Source organism: Gambusia affinis, linkage group LG17 (genome assembly GCF_019740435.1).
Source record: "Gambusia affinis linkage group LG17, SWU_Gaff_1.0, whole genome shotgun sequence".
Lineage (NCBI taxonomy): Eukaryota > Metazoa > Chordata > Actinopteri > Cyprinodontiformes > Poeciliidae > Gambusia > Gambusia affinis.
This window is the reverse complement of record NC_057884.1, coordinates 5102809-5128446: the sequence shown is the minus strand read 5'-3', so window position 1 is coordinate 5128446 and position 25638 is coordinate 5102809. Positions and strand designations below refer to the sequence as shown.

The following is a 25638-nucleotide window of genomic DNA, read 5'->3' as shown; positions in this document are numbered from 1 at the left end:
GCTCAGTTTATTATTCTAGAGATATCTGCCCAAAGCCTTTTTGCCTGGCTATTTGAAAACCCAACTTGTAGAACGGAGTTTGTGGCTAAGAAAAAGAAAAAGAAAGTTTTCTGCATTTCGAGTGCATTGGAAGTGTGATTTGGATTTCCATCGGCACCACAGCAACAGTTTGAAGTTCCTACTTTGCTGATTGTTTCAACACCATCAATACTGCTGTGTGCCATTCTTGTTCCTCTTTTGACTGCCTGCTGAACACTTAAAGGGGCCTACTCTTGTACAAAGCTGCTTACAGTTTCTATTAGTACAGACAGGATAGTATGGGAGTATTTCTGCAAGCAATCTCTCTCTCTCTCACTCTTACTCTCTCCTTCTCTCTCTCTGCTTTAATTAGGCCACCCACATTCACGGTCATGAGCCTCACATGGTTTCTCTGTAACATTTTCAGACTGTGTACACTAGAAACATGCAATGATTGGCAGAAAAGAGTGAAAACAATAAACTTGCAGACATGCTTACGTGCCACCCCGTCCACCCCTAATGCTTGGCTCTTTGGTTGTGGATTGTCTTTATCAATCATAAATACAATGAAATGAAAACGGAATCATCCAGATTTATGGAGATTTGGGGGGGAAAGGCTGGGGTAAAATGGGAACATTTACAATGTGATTTACGAGTCTCCCCTCACTTACACAATTGTTGCTGTATTTTATTGGATTTTCACATGGTGGAGGTGTTAGGAATATATAAGAGATGTGCCATGAAGACTTCAGAGGTTTGAGAATTGTCAAATTAGGTGCTTTGGTTGAATAAAGTCTAAATTAAACTTTTTGGCTAGACTTACAAACTTGAAATTACCCTGAACTTTAAGATAGACCTAAAAAATTAGGTCTATCTAACCTCTACAGGCTGTAACCTAAAAAAATTAGATCTATCTATCTATCTATCTACCTACCTACCTACCTACCTACCTACCTACCTACCTACCTACCTACGATATAGAAATAGAGATAGACATAAAGATAGATAGATAGATAGATAGATAGATAGATAGATAGATAGATAGATAGATAGATAGATAGATAGATAGATAGATAGATAGATAGATAGATAGATAGATAGATAGATAGATAGATAGATAGATAGATAGATAGATAGATAGATAGAGAAGTACATATACAGCATGACACACTTTTACTTGTACAAATGAGCATCTACTCCCTGCCACACAGAATCTGCTACTGCATTTTAAACCCTTTCATAACTTCCGACGGTAATAATAATATTGCTTTGTGCTTCTTGCTGACAATGACAATGGCGTACAACTTCGGGGCTACGAGTTGTAGTTATGTAATTTCTATACGCGCTCCATGTTACCTACGAGAGTAACACAGAAGGGGGAGTGTCGGCTCTCGCGGGAACCGGATTGGTCCAATTTCATGACACCATTGGTTGACAGCTGTTTCGACCAATCAGCATCAACGCCTGGTCTCGCCCCTCGTCGGCCAAGGGAGGGGGGCAGGGGGTACGTTGAAGGGAACATTTGTTCGGGACGGGGAGCTGCGCCGTTATGTCGCCTGGCTGCGTGTGTCGTAACACTTTGTTCTAGTCATTAAATCGGATTTAGACCGTCGCGGGGGACTCGTCACTTTCAAGCAGGCAGGTAAAGGACGTGTTTGGGCTTCCATTCGCTGGTAGTTTTTCGAAGTTAAAAGCCATTTTGCGTGGAGGGAGGAGGAGGACTCACTGGAATCGTTTGCGGGAGCATTGCATGCTCACTCGGTAAGTGTCTGCTCTTCGAACTCCCTAAGTTAACTAGCTAAAATGTTTACGCCTAATTCTTATTAGCAAAAGTCGAATATTTATGTAGTTGATGTTTCTTAAAAGGATTTACCTTGCGCTCTTGCTGTTTTCTGTCGTTGCTTTACTTTCATACGTAGCTTTTTTTCTCTCTCTCTCTGTCTCTCCCTTCATTCTTCTTGCCCATTTAGCTAGCGAACTACTCCATTAACATTTTTTTTTTGCAGGCGATTTCGGACTCTATCCAAAAGCCACCAGTTTGCCTGCAATACGTTTCGCAAACTATCCAACAAAACTGCTTGTGGTTATCTAGGTGTTTTCTAGATTAGGAAGGCGATAAGGCACATGTGAGAGGAACCGTGTGTTATAAATGTTAGCCGTGCCACAGACAGTAAAGAGGAGCCATTAAAAACCGGTTCATGGTAATAACGCAGTCTGGAGTGCAGTGAATCACTCACTTTTAAGACGCTTATCTTCTTGGCAGATGACAAGGTCTGCGCTGGAGATATTTCAGTGGCACCAAAAAAAAAAAAAAAAAAACAGAAGAAAATAATAATAATGCACGTACATATGAAGGATTTAAAAAGAAAACTAAAAGCATTCATTTCTAACTTAGTTATTTCTTTAAAAAAATAAAATGATTTATGTCCTTTTTACCATTTCGCAAACAAAACAAAAACTTCCTTACCCTACTTTGTCTGTGGGATGCTTATGCAAATCAGATGAAATCTTCATTTGCATAGAACATTTTGTACAACTTTTGAAGACATTGTACAACAACTCTTTATGTGCTTATTGTGTGAACCAGGGTAGATGCAGTAAAATACAATTGTAAAAAAAAAAAAATTGATAGCTTTCACAGAAATCTACACATCATCTGTCTGTACAAAACAAAGACAGTAAAGAAACTAACTGAATACATTATCTTGACCTCTAAAAAACAGTAATTTATCTTACTTCTGAAAATCCAAAGTACGTTCTACTTTATGGGCCCCTTCTTCGATAATCATATTAGTGATGTTTCCTCCAATAGCTCTTGTTTTATCATCCCACACATATTTATCTATGTCCAAACAGCCTTATATATGTATATCTACAGTCTACTATACATAATGTCAGGAGTCATGATATAAATCATACCAACATTTTGAACAATTCCACTTTTAAATCTTGAAATTCTGCACATATTTGCAAAAATGTCAGAATGCCATAATTCAAATATGTCTACCCATACTATAAAAGGCTGTCATTTTTCTTTGTCGCAATTAAAGTGTAAATATCAGAGAAAGTGCCAGAGTTATCAGCTTTTTAAAAAAAATTATTATTAATTTGGCTGCAGGATGCATAGCGTAATGCAGCCCTCCCCCACTTGTTGCTGGCTGACAGTAGGCTCCTAGGCTTTTCATCAGTTGTTGATAAAAGCGTCAAATTTAGTGTTTCTTTTGGAAACGTTTCTGGCTCAAGCTTGTTCATATACAATGTAAATGATATATATTTATAAACTGAATTAAAAAGCATACATCAAATACACATAAAAAAAAATAAAATCATACATGAAACGTGGGAGTTAGAACGAGGCCATCAAGATGGATATGTATGTTTTAGATATGCTGCGCATGAAAGAATAAAAACTTGAAATGTACTATCCTACTCAGGTATTGTTTTTGTAATGGCTCCAGTTAGATTTCTTGTGCAGCTTTTATAAAATATAAACAATAAAACAAAAAGAGCTATGTGTCCAATACGGTCATATCCAGTTATTTCAGCGTTCACAATGTTTCAAAGTTTCAACTCCAGTTCCTTCACATCTCAACTGTTTTTATTTGCCCCTACCTCAATACAGGCTCTTCTTGGCACAGCTAATAAAAACAGTTTATGAGGCTGAATACAGCAACTTCCTGTACTTTTCAGATTTTGATTTTTTTAGCTTAAACACAAGCTTTTACATCCTGTAAACTTAACCCTCCACCCCTTTATGTAAACGCTGCAAAGCCGTGGCGCATTTATCAAACTACGAAGGACCTCGCGCTGCATCTGCCTCTTTAACCGCCACTTTTACGGTTTCTCAGACACTTGGCTGAAAAGGTTACGCTGCGCACGCGTGACGTTGGCAGGAGCCTTCTGGTGAAACTGTGACCAACATGGCCTCTCCTCTCAGCTTTCAGGTCTGGATAGGCACGCTCAACGTCACGGCTGCGGGCCGGTGTCTGATGGGTACGCGACGCACGAGGAGCGCAGCAGAGCGTCGATGTCAAGACTGTGAGAGAATGAAGACGAGCTAGACGACCTTCGTCTCTGTTCGGTCTTCGGTAGCCAAAAAGTCACAAAAAAAAAAGAACACTTAATCGACCGCCTTTCAACATGAGCGTGGAAGGATACCAGTACAGAGCGCTGTACGAGTACAAGAAGGAGCGGGAGGAGGACATCGACCTGCACGTGGGGGACATCCTGCTGGTGAGCAAGGGAGCCCTGGTCGCCCTCGGTTACAGCGACGGCTTGGAGCAGCAGCCGCAGAAGATCGGCTGGCTGCCAGGCTTCAACGAAACCACGCAGGAGAAGGGCGACTTCCCCGGGACGTACGTGGAGTACGTGGGGAAGAAGTGGGTCTCGCCGCCGACGCCCAAGCCGAGGCCGCTCAGACCCTTACCTGTAGCTCCAGGTTCCTTCAAGGCAGAGGACTCCGACTCGGATCAAGGTGAGCTTCTGTTTTTTAACGTACAAGTGCGAACTTGAACTTAGCCCTGAATGGGAATCCGAAAGAGCGAAGCTCAGGTTGCCAGAGGGACGGTGGCTGTGTGGATATCATCCGTTTTTCCTCAATCTCCATCGTGAGAGATTGGAATTTTCTTATCAGCTCTAAGAAAAATGCTCAGATCTTTGGATCTGGGCATGTTGAGGCAAGCTGGTTTGTAAGTGGAAGCAAAAAGAGGGGAAAAAAAAAAGTTCTTTAGCCTTTTTGTTTAAACAGGTTTTCTTTTGTGTGTTTTTGTTTTGTTTTGATGAGGTATCAGGACAGTCAACCAGTCATAGGCTCTTCTCTGGATTTTTTTTTGTTTTCACAACACTGAAAAACTGAGGAGACTATAAAACACTAGGCTGATTTTAATGTAACTATAACCTCCCAATCCATTTTGTTGCTTTTCTTCTTTCTTAGCAACTGTCAATAACTGGTATTTTATGCCATAAACTTAAAGCAGTACTGTGAAATATCCAGATAATTTTTTTTTTTAAAGCACCTTTTGCTTCTATTTTGAGGAGGTTTTTTTTAGGAACATGCATCTCCTAGTTATAGGAAAGCAGAGACTGACAGTGTTGTGAAAACAAACTCACTCGGATAACGTCTGAACGCCAATTTATTCCAAATTTTGCCACAATTCTGACTTGAATTTAGGTTTAGTAGCATGATGCTGCCACCACCATGTTCCGTCTGCAGCCAAAAGTTTACTTTTGTGATTATTTAGTCATTGTGTTTTCAGTCCTCTCAGGTTTCATCCTGCGATCCACAGAGTGCGAACGGCGAAGCAGCTAAACCACAAGTGTCAAATATGAAAAGCTTGGGACTTCTTTTTTTTTTCTTCTTTCTTTTCCTAAGAAAAGAAAGTGTCCGTTGTTGGACTGAATTTGTGGCTATCACAACAACACAATGTCACCGATTGAGCATGTGAGGAGAAAGCACCCAGTGTTCGCCTTCAGTCCAACCGAAACCAACACAAAAGGAAAATTTTTCTCTATTATTCTCCCGCCTCGTTGCTCACTTTACCTGTTACTTTCTGTTTTTAGTTGATTTATAGCTGAAACCTGTACAGTTTAGTTAACATTAGAGGTATTCGTAACATGATGCAAAAACTCAAAATCTTACCTTGCAGTTTTATATATATATATATATATATATATATGTCTAGTTTCTACTTCAAATATCTTGGCATATTTCAAATACTATCCAAATAACTTTTCAGCAGCTCTTTTTAAGTCAATAATTCCTCAATATGGATGAAAATCAAGAAGATTATTTCACTTACAGCAAGACATTTTTCCCATGAGTGAAATGCTATCACTTTTTCATCAATATTAATAAATGTTTTACTTAAAACAAACTGCTGTATTTTACTGAAACATTGCTGTTCAGTTAGCTTTCTTATTTCAAGTGTGCTAAGATATTTGAAGGAAGAAACAAAAAAAAGCTTGGTAAGATTTTATGTTTCGGCAGTGTGAGGGGGGGGGGGATGCGCCGGCCGCAACTATGACGCTCAATTAAAACCGGTCTCTGCTTTTTTTGCTTTTTGAAGGAGGCGGCGGCTCAAACTCCACTGCGCACCTAAAGAGTTGCCAGGTTTCCAGTTTCTGCTCTTTTTGTGGTGCGATTGTGAAATTCTTTGCCGGGGTGCGTTGGAGGGGATGGGTGGGGGGTAGCACGGCGTTTGAATGGCTGCATCGCAGGGCTGAGCCTGGAGCGAGTGGAGAATTTTAGTGCAGGGAGAAGAAGAAGAAAAGTCTCTGTGTCCCGGGCGAGGAGAGGAACGGGGAGGGGAGGTGCCGCCCTGAGGTTGGTGGGGAGGAGGGGGAGGAAGAGCGAGAGCGTTGTGCTAGGCGGAGGGGCGTAGGGCAGCCAGAGGGGGGGCTATGGGAGGAACCAAGCTCAAGGCCTCTTTGAAGAGGGTCCTGTTGCTCCCAGAGTGTTTGTGATTTATCACCCACCACTGAGGGGATCCAACTCCCTTCCTCCTACACCAGTTTTTTTTTTCCCTTCTTCTTCTTCTTCTCCTTCCTTCTACTCCTCTTTTTAAATGTTTTCATAGCGCCTACAGTCAGCTCTGCGAGGGCAAAGGAGGTGGAGAGTTGAGGCTTAGAAAGGGGGCCTCTCTTCTCTGAGCCACGGGGGGAGGAGGGAGTTTACATGAGTGCAGCAGATGTGGAGAGAGAGGAGAGGAGGGCAGGGCTGGGAAACTATTCCGGCTCATTCCAGCTCACTACCTCTTTTTTTTTTTTTCCTTCTTCCTCTTCTCTCCTCTCCTTGTTTTTTTCATAAACATTAAAGTGTTGCTCCTTCGCCGGGGCCTCTGAGTTAAGACAACATGCATGTGTTTGGGCCCGCCGAGTGGAAGGAACACAGAACCTTTTTTTTTTTTTTTTTTGTCAACAGTTACCACCAAAGTTACATATAAATTGTTTAGGCAACACCCATATTTCTTCTTCTGTTTTTTTTTTTTTACTTACTCGTTCTCAGTTTTGGTGTAAATGCTGGAAGACAGTGATTGCTTGCTGCTCTGCATGCTGTCACAAGATTCGGCGGGCCTGCTTGGGCTTGTTTGAGGAAATATTTGACGCCGTCTGTCACTTTGGCACATTACCAAAAGTATCTAAAAAAAAAAAAAGCCTACTTGTTTCATTTCTTTATTGAAAAAGTTGCTAAAAAGTGCAGCTGAAGGGAGCTGGTGGCTGTTTGGATGGGTCGGTCCTCCACATAGCAGCAGATGGAGCTAATGCAGCTCTCCTTCTCTGAGCCTCTTTAGCATTCAGCCTGACATCTTCTCCATTCAACACAGTCACTTTATTTTCTATAAATTATGTCATAGTCTTGTAAATTATGGTGTTTAGTGACTTTGGCAGTGGCTATGTTTTTTTCTCCCCCCCTGAAGGAAAAGTTACACATTGGTCCCATCATCCAAGTCAGTAGCAGATTGAGAACAGCTCACGGTCCTGGTGTGATCTTTGCAGTTTTTGTTGCAGTAATGCAAGCTGTGCATTGAAGCTTTAGACTGATTAATAGCTCTGTGATGAATTCGTATTGTGTTAAGTGCTGATTGCAGTAACAGTAGAGAATGCGACCAGAAAATATAAAACGTTAACTCTCGCCTCGGCAGCTTTACACTGGCGGATAACTATTATTTCTGATTTCTTCTTTGCTATTTGTAAGAAATAGTTGGCTTTCCTTGGGCTGAAGGGCAGTATTATGTAAAATTGACTTTTTTGAGTTTTATATCGCATTGTAACATAATACCAACCTTAAAAAAAAAAACATCTTTCTTGGATGTTTGAAGAGTCCTTGAATCTCCCTTGGCAACCATTCTGGGTTGACTAAACGTTTTGTCTCACCAAACATCGCCTTTCTCCACAAAGCTCCGCTCCAGAGCTGCAGTTTCCAAGCTCCAGAGCTTGAGAACCACTTCCCCATTCAGCTCCTTCAGACTAGCCAGCAGCAATTAGCAAACACCTGGTAGAACTGTTATTATAGGAGCTAGATTTCAGTGGAACACTGGTGAAATGTTGTTAAATACTTAATGGAGTAATGTTGTAATGACTTCTTGAAGGCGGTGTGTCAGAAAAAGCAGGAGCTTCTTAAAGAGACAGAAGCCCGATTTCAAGGTGTTTTAAGTCAAATTTGATATATACATTATTTTAATAAGAACTGAAAGTAACACTGGTAATTGTTAGCGCGATAAAATAGCACTATGTGCTTGAAAATGCATAACACCGGCCCTTTAAGTCTTTGGCATGTTGGTAAATGTTAGCTTACGTCCTGAGAGTCTGACTGTGATAAATCCTTTGGACTCCAGCTGGATTTAAATGTATTTTTGGCTCCTCGCTGTTTCCAAGATCTGATTAGAACAAAAACATGTTCAATAAACGTTCCATCTTGTCCTTTCAATGTTTGCTGAACTGCAGTGAACTGTACTAACATGCTAACACGGTTACACCCCCCCGGCTTGTTTGTTACGTTTGCTTCTAGGAACACTTTCACATGAACCCATTGTGTGTCGAAACGGCTGTAATGTAATTCTGAAGCTCAATAAGATCACTGCTGTAAATTTAATATTTTCCCTCCACCCCCCAGCCCCCCTCCAACAACACACACACACACACACACACACACACCACCAAATTGCATTAGAGTGTAAATCCACTCAAGACATAACATGGAATCGTGTGCATAGCCGTTTCATTACCTTATTGTGTGCAAGGACTGAAGTCTGAATTGGCAAATCTTCTTTACCGGAGTCGATCAATGTCTGAAGGAAAGAGAGGAAATGAAGCCTGGGTGTGTGTGTGTGTGTGTGGACTCGGAAGGTGACCAACAGGACAGAGGTAGAATTAGAGCAAGACAATATCTGGAAGATACAGAGAAGCTCCACCAAAACGGTTTATGCATAGTTCTAAAACGGACATGCGTTGCATAAATGCCTAAAAAAAACCCGAACTCCGCTCCTTCTAAACACTTTTATTTTCAGCCCACATGTTTTCCTTCCTCCTGTTGCACACTTCTACCGAATGCACAGGCTTGTAGCCATTAGCGCGCAGCAGCAGCACGCCCCTTCAGCAGAGGCAGCATATCTTTTAAAAGCCGTTGTGGTCAAACAAAACATCGAGATTATAGCTCACTCTGTCGCTACAGAGCTGTAAAATCAAGATGCTATCTGATCTGGCGCTGTCGGGTATGACTATCTAACGTGTATACCAGATGGGGTTCTAAACTTGTGCGTTAATCTTGCAAAAACATAATAAAATTTGTGTCTTAACTCAAAAACTGTTGGTATTAACAGAAAACATCGGTATCAATGCATTCTGGGATGTATAGCCCTATTATTCTGTTCTTCTATTTTGAGTAAGACTTTTTATGGTGGATTTGGCTTTAGAAAAATAGTCATTAGTGGTGAGTCTTCACACACACATCATACATGCACACAGAGGGTTAATTTTCACCCTCTAGCAACGATCTTCTTATTGGTTCTTCCTTGTCTTCTGCATTGCATCTTCTCTCCACCAGGAGGAGACATTGTCTGCCTTTTATATCCTCTACTGTGCATCACAGTTGCATCATTTCTTTTGTGGTTAAAACAGATTCTAAGCGGTACGTTCCATGTAATATTAGTTTCCACTGAGGTCTTGAACATCTTTTTAAACATTTCTTTGCACAGCCAGTTGTTTCAGCTGTTGCACTGGTCCTCTGATTTCAACTCCTGAGTCGCAGCTCGACCTCTTCCAGACCAGGAGGAACCTGAAAATGGTAGTTACCAGAGCAGGCTCTCTAAATTTATCCCAACTAGTGAGCTATCTTTAGTGAGTTCACGGCTCCCTCTGCCCACAGTCTACATTTTGTTCGTTGCAGACATACCACTTGAGCCGGTGAGATTGTACCCCCCACTAAAACCCCCAGTTGCAGCACACCGCAGCTCTACGAGTGGCAGCTGCAAAGACTTCCTCAGTCTGTCTGTCTTTCTGACTGACTGCTGATTGACTGAGGCCAAACATGCACACTTGTAGAGGCATGTTTAGGAGGCCACCGTCGCCTTGATGTTCTTTTCCAAGTTGCTGCAGAAACAGTCTCTCGTCAGAAAGCTAAATAAAGTTTCATGCTGTGCTGCCATGCCACTATTTAAGCTGTCTGAATAAACAAGAAAATGGTCTCTTCTAGTTGAAATAACAAAACTTGATAAGTTTACCAGAATGTATGCAGGAAGTGAACTGAACTGAACTAACTTTCAGTTCAGTTTGGTTCGATTCTAAAACACCGACTTCACAAAATCACGTCACCTAAACACACTTTACAAGACAAACAGGTTGCACTAATCCAGTGGTTCCCAAAGTGTGGGGCGCGCCCCCTGGGGGGGCACAGTATGGAAGAATGGGGGCGGGGGAGGGAGTTACACAAAAGTGTTTCGCTGTAAAGATGGTTTGTAGTGTGTTTTGTTGCAACTTGAAGTGTGAAATAAACTTCAGTGGAGTTTGAAAACAAAATATGTTTAGGTTTATGTCTGTGCTCAGTTGATTTTCTTTTTTGGGGGGGGCTCTATGAGAGGGGCCCGGTAGAAAATCACTAACATGATATCTATCACTGAATGTGAGAATCAAATCCTATTTGTTTCATTTATACAAGTGAAATAATGTTATATAACATAATGCTTTATTTATTATTCGTGAAAAATCTCTTGAGTCATTTACAAGAACAACCTGTTTCATACATCACAAGGAGCAACCTTTTGATGGTCCACGCCGTCAAAAAAAGAATAATAATAATGTGACCCACTTAACATTTCCAAAAATCAACATTATACATTGACATTATAAATTATGCATCAACAGAAGGATTTGCATCAGATAATTCAGTTCTCTGTCTACAGAAGGCCAGCTGATGGCACATCGACACATCAAAGCAAACAGTCGTAAAAATAATTAAACTGGTTGTGTCTGTACCCTGGGACAATTTATTTTGCCAGAACAATTATCAAACTTTAAATAAACAGAGCATATTCTTTGCATTTCCTCGGTTACAAGCCATGCCCAGCAGAGGCTCGTCTATCATCGGATCGTCTGAGGAATCGTCAGCGATTGCTCAGAGCATTTCTGCCATATTTTGCCTCCCGGACACTCGATACATTTCTACGGACGCCAAAACTGTCATGCCGTTGACAGTACTAAGAAGCAACTCTATCTCCAGTCTGTGCTGTGCCATTCATGCCCCCCCAATAAACACGGGACCCTGGATCACCTTGAAGAGCCGTCTCGTTGCAGCAGTTGTCGCCCTACCTTGTCTGGAGCAGACCGGCAGATCTGTGTGTGAAAATACGCAGGAAAAGTGCATCTGCAACTTTGATTGGAAAGTTTTTGGATCCCTGCTTAAGCATTCAGCTGCTCATTCTCTTTTGATCTGTTATTTTTATGGGTTTGATTTGAGGGAAAGCAGTCTGGTTAGGGTTTCCTTTCCCGGAAAGACGAGGTTGGCCGCGAGAGGAGAGCCGTGTTGGATGTCTTGTTGTTCGGGGGAGGAAGGGGGAGAAGCTTACACTTCCAAGGTGAGAGATGGCGGCACCGCATGTCTCCCATCTTTATTTAGGGAAACTTTGCTCCATCTCAAAGTTTGCTACTTCTCCGAACCCCACCAACCCCCCACCTCCCTCGTCCCATTGGTTTTGCATTTCCAGTAATGTCTTCCAGATGACCACTTGTCCTCGACGAAGGTTTGTGTGTAATGTGGTCAGAGGGACTTGAGTAATCCAGTTTCTTCACACGCAACCCACCAGCCCCTCTGGTCTCAGGATGTGGATTCGGTCGAAGCCGTTCATTATTTGCCCGATTGACCCCCCCCATCCTCCCTAACCCCCTCGCTTTCGTTGGAAGTAAGCAATGCCTCTGTGATAATCATCATGCATTACTGAGAGCTGCACTTGTTCGTTTTCTTCTTTTAAATTTTTTTTCACTTTACTAATTTTTTTTTTTTAAAAGAGGGGCAGAAAGGAAAATACAGTTTGGAGAAAGGTTCCATTCACCGACCCGGAGTCTCGGTGTTCAAACAGTCGAGCCTTTCAGGAAAAAAAATTTTTTTCTTCTTTTTTTTTAATACGCCTTTACAAAATCCAAATAAAAACCCCGGCCAAATCCTTCATCCTTTCATGTTCGCACCTGGCTGCAAAGTTCTAAAGGCAAAATAAGTAAAGAACTAAAATACCCAGAGACCTGGCTAACCTCATGTCACAGGATATTTGCTTAGTTCCTTAACCCACCAAACCCTGACTTGAACGCTCAGCCCCTCCTGCTCTTGAATCGGACGTTTCTTTTCACCTTTTGAAAGGCGCTCTCCGGCCATGTACCTGCCGCCTTTGAAGCCTCTGAGCGGTTTGTTGGTCAAACACCTGAGCTGGTTCAGAAGAATCGCCGCCATCTGATTTATATGTATTTTTGCCGTTGTTAGAGTGTCAAGACGTCATTTTTCTTGGGAGAAATTAAACTCTGTCGCCACAATGAAGACTTCCTAGCATTTTGGTTAGCTTGACACAGAGTTGTGAGAAGCAAGTGTGAAAACTGCAGAAATAACCCCAATCTCGCACAACGGAGAAACCTTGAGATTTACTGCGTCTACTGAAATCCCCTGAGAGCTTTTGTGTCTTCAGTCCGAGATAGACGGTGCCTACGCCTTGAACGCGCAACCACAAACTTCGATGTGTTTTAGGGGATTTCATGCAAGAAAGAAGAGCATTACAGTGAGAAATTGCAATAACTTTGGAGAAGCTGCTGAGAGCCACAACTCTTGTGCAAATCCTTTATTGCTGAGAGTAAAGCTGTTGTCAAAAGGACTATTAGAACATCTGTATTCAGGTTGCCACAATGCAAATTCAATTTTCTAGCTGATCACAGTTTACACGAGACTGCTTCCTCGTATTATTTTAGTCACCCTATCAGTGGCTTTGATGTGAAGCCACTGATTTTAATATTTCCCTCTGTTGACCTTTGTCTCCTCAGGCGTCTGTTTGGCGGACTTGACGGAGCAGTTTTTCCTCCCGGAGACCGCCCCGCCCTTGCTGACCAGACTCCTGGAAGCTATCGAGAGGAAAGGTGAGGCTGCCATGACAACCCGCTTTCCCCCTCACGTCCCAGTTGACTCTGTCCATGGGTGACCAGTTTGGCAGAGACCTCAGTGTTCTCCTTTCGATAGGTGTGGATAACCCGACTCTGTATCGAACGTTCACCGCTGGAGGGGGACTCGAAGTCAGGCAGTATTATGATTGTGGTAAGAATGTTTTTATTCTGTTTTGTTTTTTCCACTCCCCATGTCCTAATCAGCGATAGCATGTGTGTGTGTGCGTGTGTGTGTGTGTGAACCTTGTAACTTTCCAGTCAGCAAAGCAAGACCAGTACACACACAGAGGAAGTTTCAGAAAATAAAAGGGGCTTTGTGTTTGCACACACATGACGTTAGCGACTCAAAGAGCTCGCGGTTTTCTCACAAACCAAGCCGCTGCGTTTCAGATCCTCCTGCCGCCGAGCTGGACCAGCTGGAGCTGCCCGCCCTGTGCGACGGCCTGCGCAGGTACCTGCAAGATCTGCCCCAGCCCATCGTCCCGGTCGCCCTCCACGCTCAGATGGTCCACGCCGTCAAAGGTGAGCGCCGACCCGACGTCGCGTTCATTCGCTGTGCAGACGGCCTCGAAGCTTGGCGCGTGAAACGCTGACGTAATGTCCCCAAACTGTACAACACGTTCTGTGAGATGGAAAAAAAAAAAAAAAAAACAACCCACAAAAAGCTCATCTGCTCTGCACTTCTTTTTTTTTTTGGGTTCTTGACTTCATCAATTGAAAACATGCAAAGTTCAAATCATGCATGCTTCTCCCCTGCTTCTTTTCTTTAACTTTGAATAAACTTTTCTGCTTTTTCTGCAAAGCAAAGGGAAGAAGAAAAAAGAAGAAAAGTCGCTCCTCACTGCGTTCTGTTGCATTGTGTTCTGTTGCATTGCACTCTCTTGCTGTCACATGGCCAGAAACAGGATATCTGTGGTTAATAGGAACTAAAACAAGCCTGAAAGTTTATCTCTGCCATCTCCAGGCAGCCAATCACCTGCTAGTGTACCTTACGCTCATTCTCAACCGCACACTCTCTCAGCGGTTTCCAAGACAAACTGCATGACTGTTTTTTTTCTCTCTTTTTTTTTTTTGTTCCATCTCTTCATTGTCTGAAGATCACGCTTTCATTTCGTGTCGCTCTTCAGCCAGAGACGCTCCCAGTTGTGATTCATCTCATTTTCTTTTGACCCGAACGGTTTTTTCTTTTCTTTTTTGTTTTGTTCTTTCTCCCCCCCCCCCTCACCGACAGAGGCAGCGAACCCAGAGGAATGCGCCCAGTTGCTGCACCGCATCGCCAGCTCCCCAACCCTGCCGCCCCAGTACTGGCTCGCCCTGCAGTGTCTGCTCAGGCACTTCTCTAGAGTCTGCCAGAACGCGCCCAAGAACCAGCTCAGCGCCAGATCGTTGGGCGAGATCTTCAGCCCCGTGTTTTTCAGACAGCAGCCCACCAGGTGAACGTCACTCGTCGGAAACGATAAAAAAAAAAAAAAAATCCAGACATGTTGCATTTGAGACTTGACCTTTAACCCCCCACACTTGCCCTTTTCTCCCCTCCCACAGCTGCGAACCCAGTTTGGATGCTTTCATCAAGATCATTGAGGTGCTGGTGACCAGCGAGTGGAGCGAGAGCCAAGCAGCTCCAGGTACCGGCTCCGATCATCCATCATTTACTAACCTTGCATCAGACGCTCGCACTTTGCATCGCCTCTTCTAGAGATGGGCGCATTATTTATTAGGCGGTGCAGAACGTTAAGCTCCCCGTGGCACTAAACTGCTGCACAACTCTTGACTGAGAGCTGAGCTATTAATAGCTCCGATCGAAGCGTTGGGACCTGCAGCTGCAGCAGATTGCAACATCCAGGTGCATTTGAATTGAAAGTGTCAAATTCTCTTGCAGGGTTTCAATGCAGCTTTGAAAAATCCGGCTGTTATTTTGGAGTTTTTTTTTTTTTTTGTTTATGAGTCTCGTTTAGATTTCAGTGCATTCAGATGTGTTTCTAGCAAAACAAGGGATATTTCTCTCCTGGAGTTCAGCTTTTCGAATCTGGGTAATGCAAAATAATCCAGGCAGGAGCGTAAATGTTTCATATTTTTCAGTTTGATCAGATCTGAGCTTCTTCTGATGCCTAAAAAATAGAAAACTCAAATGAAACGACCCGACATTTCCTGAATGCTATCCAAATCTGTTTGAGGAATAATTTAGCAATTTTAGATTGAAGAAAGTAACTTGAAATGGGATGTTTAGTGTTTATGGAGGTTTTTTTTTTTTTTTTCCACAACTGAGGTGCTTCAAAGCATGCGTCGTCACAAACTTGCTTTTTCTGGATTTTTTTCTGGGGTTTTTTTGTTATTTTTTTTTATCATTTTGACCGGATTAAACCAGTTTGCGGACCATTCTGTGATTTTTGCGGTTTGTCTTTCTGGGTCTGTTTTCTCACAGTCAGCCTGGAATCTGAAGTTAAATAGTTTTAAAGTTTCGGCGGTGGTCTGAGAGAGAGAGAGAGAAAAATAAAAGAGCTGCTGTGGTAGGAGGCAGCAGTGTGTTGCGTGTGACACTTCTGTTTTTACAGGGCTTGTTAAAAGCGCTGTTGTTGGCTCGCCCACGGACCCATAGGCTGACCGTGGCTGTTAAAACATTTTTATTACCTGTTGGGGCTATTTATAACACGGCTGTGCTTGGACTGGTCTCTGCTGTCAGTGATTTGCACCTGCAAGAGCATTTTGATGGACGGATGGATGGAAATGCTTTTTGTTTCCCGATTGTAGATTTATATTTGGAGGGTCGTAGGGTTGAAATGATTAACCAGATTCATCATGATGAACAGACGACTAGTTTAGTCAGCGAGTAATTGGTTAACTGGACAGACTAAAAAAGTCAATTTGCTGAACAAAGTAGTAATTAATCCAAAAATAGTTTAAGCTTCACATGGTTCAAAATCTCTTAAGGGAATTTGAATGGAGTGAGTCTGAATATTAGACAATAAAATGATAAATTATTTGTTTTTTGTTTGCACCTTTTAGGATATTTCTAATATTGTATAAAGAAACTGTCATTGATGGATGATGGATTACCAAAAATAATTCTTAGCTGCAACCCTGAAAGCTAGGCTAGGGGTTGTTGTTATAGCAACAACCCCTAGCCTAGCTTTCAATAGAAACGTTTTCAAAATACAAACTTATTGCAAAAATAATAATAAAAAAAGAAAATGCCAATATATGATTATCACAATAAAGGGAATTAGTTACACACATTTAAAAACAAAATCTGATCAAAATGCTTTACATATTGGCCAAATATTTTATGATATTTCTCATATTTTCTGATATTCAAATCAGAAAATATAAGCAAAATTCACCTGAAAATTACAATTATCTATATTTTTTTAATTTCTATATACACAGATTCTAGCAAAAAAAAAAAATTAGAATAGATGACAGCTAATTTGTTTTGCCATACTTAGCAATCTGGTAGCTATTAGCTTAGTTGGGCTAGCTGCTCTGCTACTTGTAGCATGCTAGCTTTAGCTTTGAAACGGTGGCGTCGCATGTTTTTGGGATATTTTCAGATGTCCAATGTTCTGCTATCTGTCAGTGCTACGCGTCCAAAGCTGCTACCGTCATGTTTACAAACAGAAAACTATAGCAGGTTGTGTTAATGTTAAATATAATATATAGTAGTATAACATTATTTGAGTGACGGCACTGAAGTGGAAGCTTAGGAGTTTTGCTTAGCTTGGCATTGGAACAATTTATATACAAGACGAAACCACAAGAAGATCACTTCCTTCATCTGAATATCCAACCCGTTTAAAATGAAAAGCTGTAGATGTTATGCACTAATACTTTTACTAGAATATCCAACCCGTTTAAAAATATTTGAAGTACAGAGGTGTAGGAATAAAACGGTATCAGACATTGGAAACGCGTTTTTATTTGAATTAAATTAAACACAGATTTAAATTAAATACGGATCACCGCAACTCTTTTGGCGCATTGTGACAGACTTGATCAAACGCAGCGCAGCCACAACGTGTCCACCGAACTGCGCAGGTCATTGTGTCCCTGAAATGAAGGGATATGACTAATATACACCAATATTACACAGCTTCAATCCCACATAGTATCGCTAACATCCAATTAGCAAAGTTTAATATCAAAAAAGAGTGTAATTAAACTAAAATATTTTAAAATATAGCGACAAACTAGCCCAAAAAGCAACGTATTTTGTCCTGGTTAACCGCCAAACAATGACTTGTTTACAGCAGTAACGACTTTGCAGAAGGCAAACTAAAGCCATTCATAAGCTGCCTGTCATGTAAAGTAATGCAGCAGCTTAATGAAAGCCAGGTATAAAATAAATTAAATAAAGCTGACCGTAATCTTCAACGATACAAAACACATGAAACAAAACTTCCACAGGTAGGACGTATTTATAAGAAATCTGCTGAGTAAGCAGTATATAACGTAGCATCGATGTGCTAGCTTTGACATAACTATGCTAATAGAATAGCATAGTTATGGTATGCTATTAGCATAACTAATAGCATAGCAATAGTTATGCTATTGCTAACTATTGTCTCGTTAGCAATAGCATCTTACCCCCAAGCTGATTGTTGGTCTGCAGAAACAGGTGGGGGAGGGGCCAGCACCATTTTTAATTTTTTTTTTACACTTTGCGACAGTGTATGATCGGTTCGGCTCAACACAGCCGAGAGCCGGCCGTCGGCGGCCCGTCTGAAGCACATGACCCAGTCAAACACGGGCGCTCAGGTGCGCCGGGTTTCAGTCATCTGGCTCATGCAAACACCGAGACGAGGGGGAGCCTACTTTGTAAACACACATGTTCGGATTGTGTGTGTTTTGTGAATGACCTGTGTCTGTGTGCGTGTGTTTAAGGGTGTCTGCACGCCTCCTCCCAGTTACTGCTGGCCTATTTTAAGTAAGCGTCAAAAGGCCCACTTAGATTCGGTTGGCTGGAAAGTCGGCCTGCGCCACAGAGCGCTTCTTGTTAACTGAAGACGCCCCCCCATCCCTCCCTACCTAACCTAACCTCCCCACCGCCTGGATATCCACATGTCCTGCCTCCTCAAAGGGCTCAGTCAGCAAATATTTGAAGCTTTTGCAAGTTAATCATAAGACTGAACGCCCACCCCATTCGTCCTTTACAAACGTAGGAGGAAAAAAAAAGAAAGAGGGAAAAAAAAAAGAAGGGGAAAAAAAAAAAGAGGGAGTGACCACAGAAACTTGAGACTCTGGATTCAGGGCGACACCAGAGCAGCTACTGCTAATCATTAACCATCCGCCTCCACGTGAGCAGGCCTCAGGCTCGGCTCAGAAAAGGAAACGTTGTCGGGGCAGGGGGAGGAGCAGCAGCAGCAGCAGGAGGGAGGGAGGAGAGGAAAGGAAAGAGGGGAGGGAGAGTCTGAGCAGAAGCTGAACGCTCAGTCAGACAGAGCGGGGCGAGCGAGTCAGTCACACACTCAGCCCGGTCGCACGCAGCACCTGCCCAGAGGATTACCTGGATTTTATTAAGAAGCGCGCAGAGCAGCAGCTCTTTTGAAGAATTAAAACGAGACGCATCCTCATACCCGAGGAAGAGGAGGGGCGGGGACAGCCCAAACTATGAAACGGAGCTTCGTCGAACTGGATTTAATTCAACCTGTGGAACTGAAAGAGACGCTTCAGAAGGGACTTTTCATCCACTGAGACATGCACAACTTACAGCGTGAGTTTGACGCTCCAGGATGTATCTCTACTTTTAACCTGTGAACTCTTGCAAAATATATATATATAAAAAAAAACAACCACACACAAAGATATCATTTTATTTTTTATTTTATTATTATTATTTTTTTTTAAAGAAGCCCAATCGTCTCTCAGAGCTGCTTCAGGCACACGGCTGTATAAGTAACTCTCCGGTCCACACCGGCTCTAAAACCCTCGCATTATTTTTAGATGCGCTGTCTCGAGAGAGAGAAAGTCTAAATAATTTAAAGTGTAAAAAGACTCTTTACCCGGCCGAAGGTGTGCTGGCGTGAGAGTCTCACAGGACAGGAACCTCGAGCGAGAACTGCTAGATGGAGTTAGTTTTTCCACTTCCACAGAAAAACAATGCTGAACTTATTTAAAAATGTTTCATTTTAAAGAAAAACTAATTTACTCGACAGCTGCAGCAGTGCTGCACACTCACGTAACCCAACAGCTTCACAAGCTTGGTCAAACAGATTTGTACAAATGAACTGCAGCAAAAATGTTCAGAAGGTTCAGAAAATGCAATTAGGAATACGAAGCATGATGTAAAATAATAAATCATGAAGTTGCTCAAACCACAAAGCCTAGAATTAGACTGAATAGATCTGCCCGTGTCCACATTGTCACAATATTGAGACCGATTCAGGTATGAAGTAATGTTATCTATTCTTTATCCAATATTTAGAATTGGACATATTTCCAAAGAACTTTTTGTCTCAAAAAGAAAGTTTCTTTCAGCCAGCTGAGGTCTGAGGAGAGCAGCAGATCTAGTTGTACTTTGTTATTTTGTTTCAGGCAATCATTTAGTAAACTAATCGGTCTCTTCTTGAGCATCCCTCTCTTCTTCTTCTTCATGAATCTGTAGACTCTCCTCTTAGACAATCTGGCTGTATGAAAACCAGCTTCCCTCTGAAGCCCTAATTCTCTACCAGGAAGCTGCTTCTATTTTAACATCGCTAAGGAAACCTGGCAGGCTGTCTCCGTCACGTCGAGTGTCATGCTGTGGGATTACAGAACCCCGGGTTAATGCTGACCACAGGGAGGGCTGGAGGAGGAGCGGGAGGCCAGGCATTATGATTCAGCTGCGTACGTGCTGCAGCAGCAGAGCCGGCTTTGTCCGCGTGCCAGCAGTGGGACGGGCCGAGCGTCTGCGCGACACACGCAGGGAGGAGGGGCGAGGGGGGCGAGCCAACCTGCAGGAGAGCAAGTGCACAGGCTCGGCAGAGGGAGACAGGGATGCGCGAGGGAGAGGATGAATCGAGCTGCGGGAAGCTTTTTTTATTATTATTATTATTTCCCTTCTACTAGTTTAGCTGCAAAGCGGAGAGTGTGATCCCATTCTGCTCGGCAGCAGCGCTGTAAAGTATATCGGCAGGAAATACGCTCGGAGAATGACCTCACCGCTCTCAGGAAATGAAAGATGCAGGAGCGGTTGGTGACTGACCCCCCTGTGTGATTGGCTGCGGTGAGTGATGTAACACGTTACCGAGCAGGCTGCCTCTTAATGGCTTTTTGGGAATCGTGCGATTTTAAAAGTGTTTCTGCCTTGGAGAGGACGAGGAATCCGTGGTGTTGGGGCTGCTGTTGTTTCCGTTTGCTTTTGTTAAGTCTGGTTTGTGTTCGAGGAGGACGCATTTCTAGATGAGGTGGGAAGCTCAGACCCTCTCTGTTCTGTTTATGCAATTATTTTTTGTTGCTGCAGAAGGCATCTGACATGTTAATCCTGCTTTTCTTTGCAGCCGAGAGATTTTCTGCGAAGTCCGCCGCCGCAGAACGGTTGATGCAGTGCAGATTTGTGGGGTTAAAAATAGCCAACTACCTTAGCTCCAATCTCTACTAGCCTCCGTTGGCTTTGACTTTCATAGATTTATTGACTCTAAATCTATAAAGCAGAATCATGTTATCCCACACCAAAGCCCCTGCCGAAGGGGATTCGTTCGCCGGCAATGGCTGTAGATTTCAAACTTGCGTGCCTCGTCTGTTTTCAACCGTTTGTTTTCCTCCGTGCGCATCTCTTTCTCAGAAGGATGCGCTCCTGCATTTTGCAGCGAGGAATATTTATAGGCAGCCTCCTTTCTTGAATGAAATTGATTCTGCCTGACTCACGCTCCGCTCCGTCTCTCCTCCCACTCTCTCGCTGTCGGGAGAGAAGGCAGAGTTTCATTATCCCCGTTGGATGAATTGGGGCGGAGAGAAAGAGAGGCATGAGTGAGAGCTAATAAGCCTGCAGCAGAGCAGAGCGCCTGATTTGCCTCAAATAGCAGAAGTCGGGGAAAGTAAATTTTGCTGCCGAGACGCCAGGAATTCAACCTATTAATTAATTTATTTTTTTTCATTTTTGCGCCAACAGCTCTACCTCCAAAACCACCCAAGTCCACAGCTGTGACTAACAACGGTATGAACAACAACATGGCTCTTCAGGACGCCGAATGGTACTGGGGGGACATCTCTCGGGAGGAAGTCAATGAGAAACTGAGGGACACTGCGGACGGTACGTTTTTGGTGCGGGACGCCTCGACTAAAATGCACGGAGACTACACTCTGACGCTGAGGTGAGTCGAACCGTCCTCCTCCGTCTTTCTATCCTTCCATCCCACTCTTGGTTTAACTCTTCTACCGCCTTTGTTTGCTTTCAGGAAAGGAGGCAACAACAAGCTCATCAAGATTTTCCATCGCGACGGAAAGTACGGCTTCTCGGATCCGCTGACCTTCAGCTCCGTCGTGGAGCTCATCAACCACTATCGGAACGAGTCGCTGGCTCAGTACAACCCCAAGCTAGACGTCAAGCTGCTTTACCCGGTCTCCAAACACCAGCAGGTAGGGAAGCTAGCCCACTGGATTGTCACAGCGCTTCCTGGTTTTGAGGGGCACTTAACCACAACTCTGAAATCCGTCATCAGGACCAGGTGGTGAAAGAAGACAACATCGAAGCTGTGGGGAGGAAGCTTTGTGAATACCACGAGCAGTACCAAGAGAAGAACAAAGAATACGACCGGCTGTACGAGGAATACACCAGAACATCACAGGTGAGACGCAGCCTCACTCCCGACTGGCATCGGTACTTTCACCGCGGAAATTTGGATTTTAAAACTGCGCTTAATTTTGCAGGAAATTCAAATGAAACGCACAGCGATAGAAGCCTTTAACGAAACCATTAAGATATTTGAGGAGCAATGTCAGACGCAAGAGCGGTACAGCAAAGAGTACATCGAGAAGTTCAGGAGAGAAGGGAACGACAAGGAGATCCAAAGGTGAGGACGCTTCGGAGATTAATCGTTTTTAGCTCGCCTTCAGACAGAGAGTTTTTGGTTTTTTGCGCTAATTCGTGGCTTTTGTTCACAGAATCATGGGTAACTACGAAAAGTTGAAATCGAGGATCAGCGAAATCGTCGACAGCAAACGCAGGCTGGAGGAAGACCTGAAGAAGCAGGCGGCGGACTACAGAGAGATCGACAAGAGGATGAACAGCATCAAACCCGACCTCATCCAGCTCCGCAAGACCAGAGACCAGTACCTCATGTAAGTACTTCTCGTCAAGGGTTAGGGTGCTCTTATCGAGGTGCGTTGTAACCTTGACGTACCTTGATAGATTTGGTCATTCTTTGTGTCTAAATTGCATCTGCTTCCTGTCCGGCAGGTGGTTGACACAGAAAGGAGTTCGACAGAAGAAGCTCAATGAGTGGCTAGGAATCAAGAACGAGAACACCGAAGAGTAAGTCCCCAAGTCCGAACGACGCAGAAAACGTTCCTCGACAAGAAAACGTCACGACTAATGTTCTATCACATCTTTGGTGTTCTTTCAGCCAATACTCGATGGTGGACGACGACGAAGACCTCCCGCATCACGACGAACGCAGCTGGAGACTGGGCAACATCAACCGGCTCCAGGCTGAGGCCGTGCTCCAAGGCAAGAGAGACGGAACATTCCTGGTTCGGGACAGCAGCAAAGCAGGGTGCTACGCCTGCAGCGTTGTGTACGTATCCATAAAGCTACGATTAGAGTTGTCGTGATTAGATTTCCCGACAAGTGGGTGACCGTTTGTCCTGCCTCTCGGTCTCTCCGCAGCGTGGAAGGCGAGGTGAAGCACTGCGTTATCAACAAGACGCCGTCGGGCTATGGCTTTGCCGAGCCGTACAATCTGTACGGCTCGTTGAAAGAACTCGTCCTCCACTACCAGCACACGTCTTTGGTCCAGCACAACGACTCTCTGAACGTGACGCTAGCATATCCGGTGTACGCCCAGCAGAGACGGTGAGGAACCCACAAACCCTGGACGTTCCCCTCCTCCACACGGACACACAGGTTTACGAACCTGGCTGGAGCCGGAGGAGACGACGTCTTGGACTCCTTGAGCAAATACAAACAATAAACGACAGAACGGACGCGCTCCGACTCTCGGACTTGGAAACCGGAGGAAAAGGACACAATAAAGCCTGAAACATTTCAGTGACTTTGCCGTAAAACCTGAGGCGAGTCTGAATGTAGATCTCTTTGTTTTTCTTTTGTTTTTGTGGGAGCACAGAATCTAGCGGGAACTGCTGAACTCTCCAAGAGGAGGATGTCTGAGGCCTTTTCCTTATGGTGCTTGTTCGTTGTTTTGACGCTTTACCAGCCGGAATGTTATACCACAAAGTCAAACCTTTGAAACGGAACCGTACTCACCGGCTACGACTTGTTTTGTTTTGTTGTTTTCCTTGCATCATCGACGTGCATTTGTTTCTTTCTCCCCCTTCCTTTTGTGTGTGTGTTTGTGCGGACTGTCCACGTGACCAAAACTCATAGAATCGAGAGACCGTGCGACGCTGGATGGCTGGAACACATTAGCTTGTGTTTATCTGCTCAGCAGCAGACCATGGATCAGCTGAAAATGTAGCAAAATGGCACTTTTTTCTTCTTCTTTTTTTTTTTTTTTACACGTAATTTTTTTTTAAAAATGGTTTGATAAAAAAACTCCTACGAACTTATAAGAGCAGTGTGGAGACGGATAAAAGCCTGCAGCCTTGTCGCTGTGGAGCTTTAGGGTGCAGAAACAAACCTGATCTTAAAGGTGTTGGACGAGGTTGAGACTATGAATGGACTTACTATTTCATGTATATATGTGAAATTGTGCAAAGTCATGAAACAAAGTGCACCGTACCAAAAAGGATCAGTACCTGTTGAGTTCTCTTCTGATCAGCTATGCAATTCTTTCTCCATTTGTACTTAAGAATTGTTTAACTGTTGCAAACACACAATATAAGCTTGTTTTACTGCTTGAAAAGTATCTTTTCCTGTGTAAAAAATATCCAAGAGAATATTTTTTTTGTTGTTTCAAAATGCCAAGCTACAGTACAAAAACGCTTCTGATTTTTAAAGAATAATAGAAACGTACACTTTATTGTAAACGACTTTAACAGCTGGTATACAGATGGAAAAGATGAGTATTTTATTACCTTTTTTTGTTGTTTTGTTTTGCTTCAAACTAACGTTTCTCTCAGGCAGAGCCTTTTGAGTGTTTGAGCTGCTTCAGTGAAGAGTACAGAGCGAAGCCCGTGTTGGAGGAGCAGTCGGAGAACGGTGCTGGTTGGGATTGTACGACCCCATATCGCCGCCCAAACAGCAGTAGAGATTTATTTTGTTATAAAATAGATATGTTCCCATATGAGAGAATAGAAGATCAATTTACATTTTACACTTTGTATATTTTTCTGTATCAGAAAATGTTTACATGGGTGGATCAGCTCATTTCAGAAACTAATTTTAAACTACTTTTTTTTTCATATTTTCAAAGCTGCACCGCGCAAAAGTGGCGCGAGCCCAAAATAATAAACGGCAACAGCTCAACTACAGATTTTTCCTTCCTCGTTTAAAAAAAAAAAAGTTTTATCAAAGGTTTATATGAGAAAGCGGTACAGGCCCAAACGACCAATCGGAGCGCTTGTAGGTGTGACGCGTTTCCTGAAATCTAAACATGCACGCACGCACAGCTGTTGAGTTGACATCTTAACAAAAATGAGCTGGGAATCCAGAATGTGATTGTTTCTGTTTTCACTATTACGATGGGAGTCGGATGATTTACCTCCCATGTTTCACACACACACACACACATGTCCAAACCGGCAGAGGCTGGGTGCAAATCTGTTTTTCCCCCTGAGGCAGGAAACTGTTTCTGCGACGGTACTCGCAGTTTTGACCAAACTGCTCATCTGAAATTTAATTTCTTTTTTTTTTTTAAAGCACAGTTTTGGTTTTATCACATTTATAAAAGTACTAAAGACATCTATAATATGTCCAATTTTATTTACCTCACAACAGCTGCTGGCACAAACCTTTTATTTCATTATTATTCCCTCAGATCACAGCCATCATGCACCATCTCTGCGTCAGTGCCGGGTTGTATGATTGATTTTTTTTTTTTCTTTTTTTTCTTTTTCCTGTTTCTCTTGTGTCCCACACATGATTGGATTGATATTTGCCAGTTTTTCTCAGTTTGGCTTTGAATCTGTATTGGGCTTTGTTTAAAAGAAACAAAACAAATAAAACACTTTTTTTAATAAAAAAAAAAGAAACACGAGTGTTTAATTTATTTGATCAGGATATCAGGAGCAGCACGCTGAGGTAAAATGACATTGCAACTATGCATTCAAGATTATGAAAAGATTCAGTTTAACATAAAATACTGACTGTTGAAAACTTGGTTTTAACTACAGTCCCTGGAAATAATGTAACAAGACCCAAATATGCAAACGAATCAACACAGGTTGTGTTGAATCAACCGA

The 25638-nt window shown here is 43.0% G+C and overlaps 1 protein-coding gene across 3 annotated transcripts; it reads left to right on the top strand.

Annotated features, from left to right (window-relative positions):
* The first annotated feature begins 1532 nt into the window (after positions 1-1532).
* pik3r1 (phosphoinositide-3-kinase, regulatory subunit 1 (alpha)) lies at positions 1533-25424 on the top strand. 3 transcript variants are annotated; one of them, XM_044095840.1, is made up of 15 exons: positions 1533-1779; positions 3956-4492; positions 13030-13122; positions 13223-13297; positions 13537-13668; positions 14378-14579; positions 14689-14771; positions 21230-21431; positions 21516-21696; positions 21780-21905; positions 21988-22130; positions 22222-22398; positions 22517-22591; positions 22683-22853; positions 22946-25424. In XM_044095840.1, the coding sequence occupies exons 2-15, from the start codon at positions 4159-4161 to the stop codon at positions 23133-23135; spliced, it is 2184 nt and encodes a 727-aa protein (XP_043951775.1). In that variant the 5' UTR covers positions 1533-1779; positions 3956-4158; the 3' UTR covers positions 23136-25424. The 3 variants fall into 3 exon arrangements, with proteins under 3 accessions (XP_043951775.1, XP_043951776.1, XP_043951777.1); XM_044095841.1 differs by lacking the exons at positions 1533-1779; positions 3956-4492; positions 13030-13122; ... (2 more) ...; positions 14378-14579; positions 14689-14771 and adding an exon at positions 16359-18853; XM_044095842.1 differs by lacking the exons at positions 1533-1779; positions 3956-4492; positions 13030-13122; ... (2 more) ...; positions 14378-14579; positions 14689-14771 and adding an exon at positions 16363-20344.
* Positions 25425-25638: the final 214 nt, after the last annotated feature.

Excerpts from the sequence above, each read along its gene's own strand:
- pik3r1 (XM_044095840.1), top strand. The coding sequence starts at position 4,159 with ATGAGCGTGGAAGGATACCAGTACAGAGCGCTGTACGAGTACAAGAAG. Across the intron at positions 13,298-13,536 it reads CAGGCAGTATTATGATTGTG|ATCCTCCTGCCGCCGAGCTG; the intron begins GTAAGAATGTTT and ends GCTGCGTTTCAG. Across the intron at positions 21,697-21,779 it reads CGGTCTCCAAACACCAGCAG|GACCAGGTGGTGAAAGAAGA; the intron begins GTAGGGAAGCTA and ends ATCCGTCATCAG.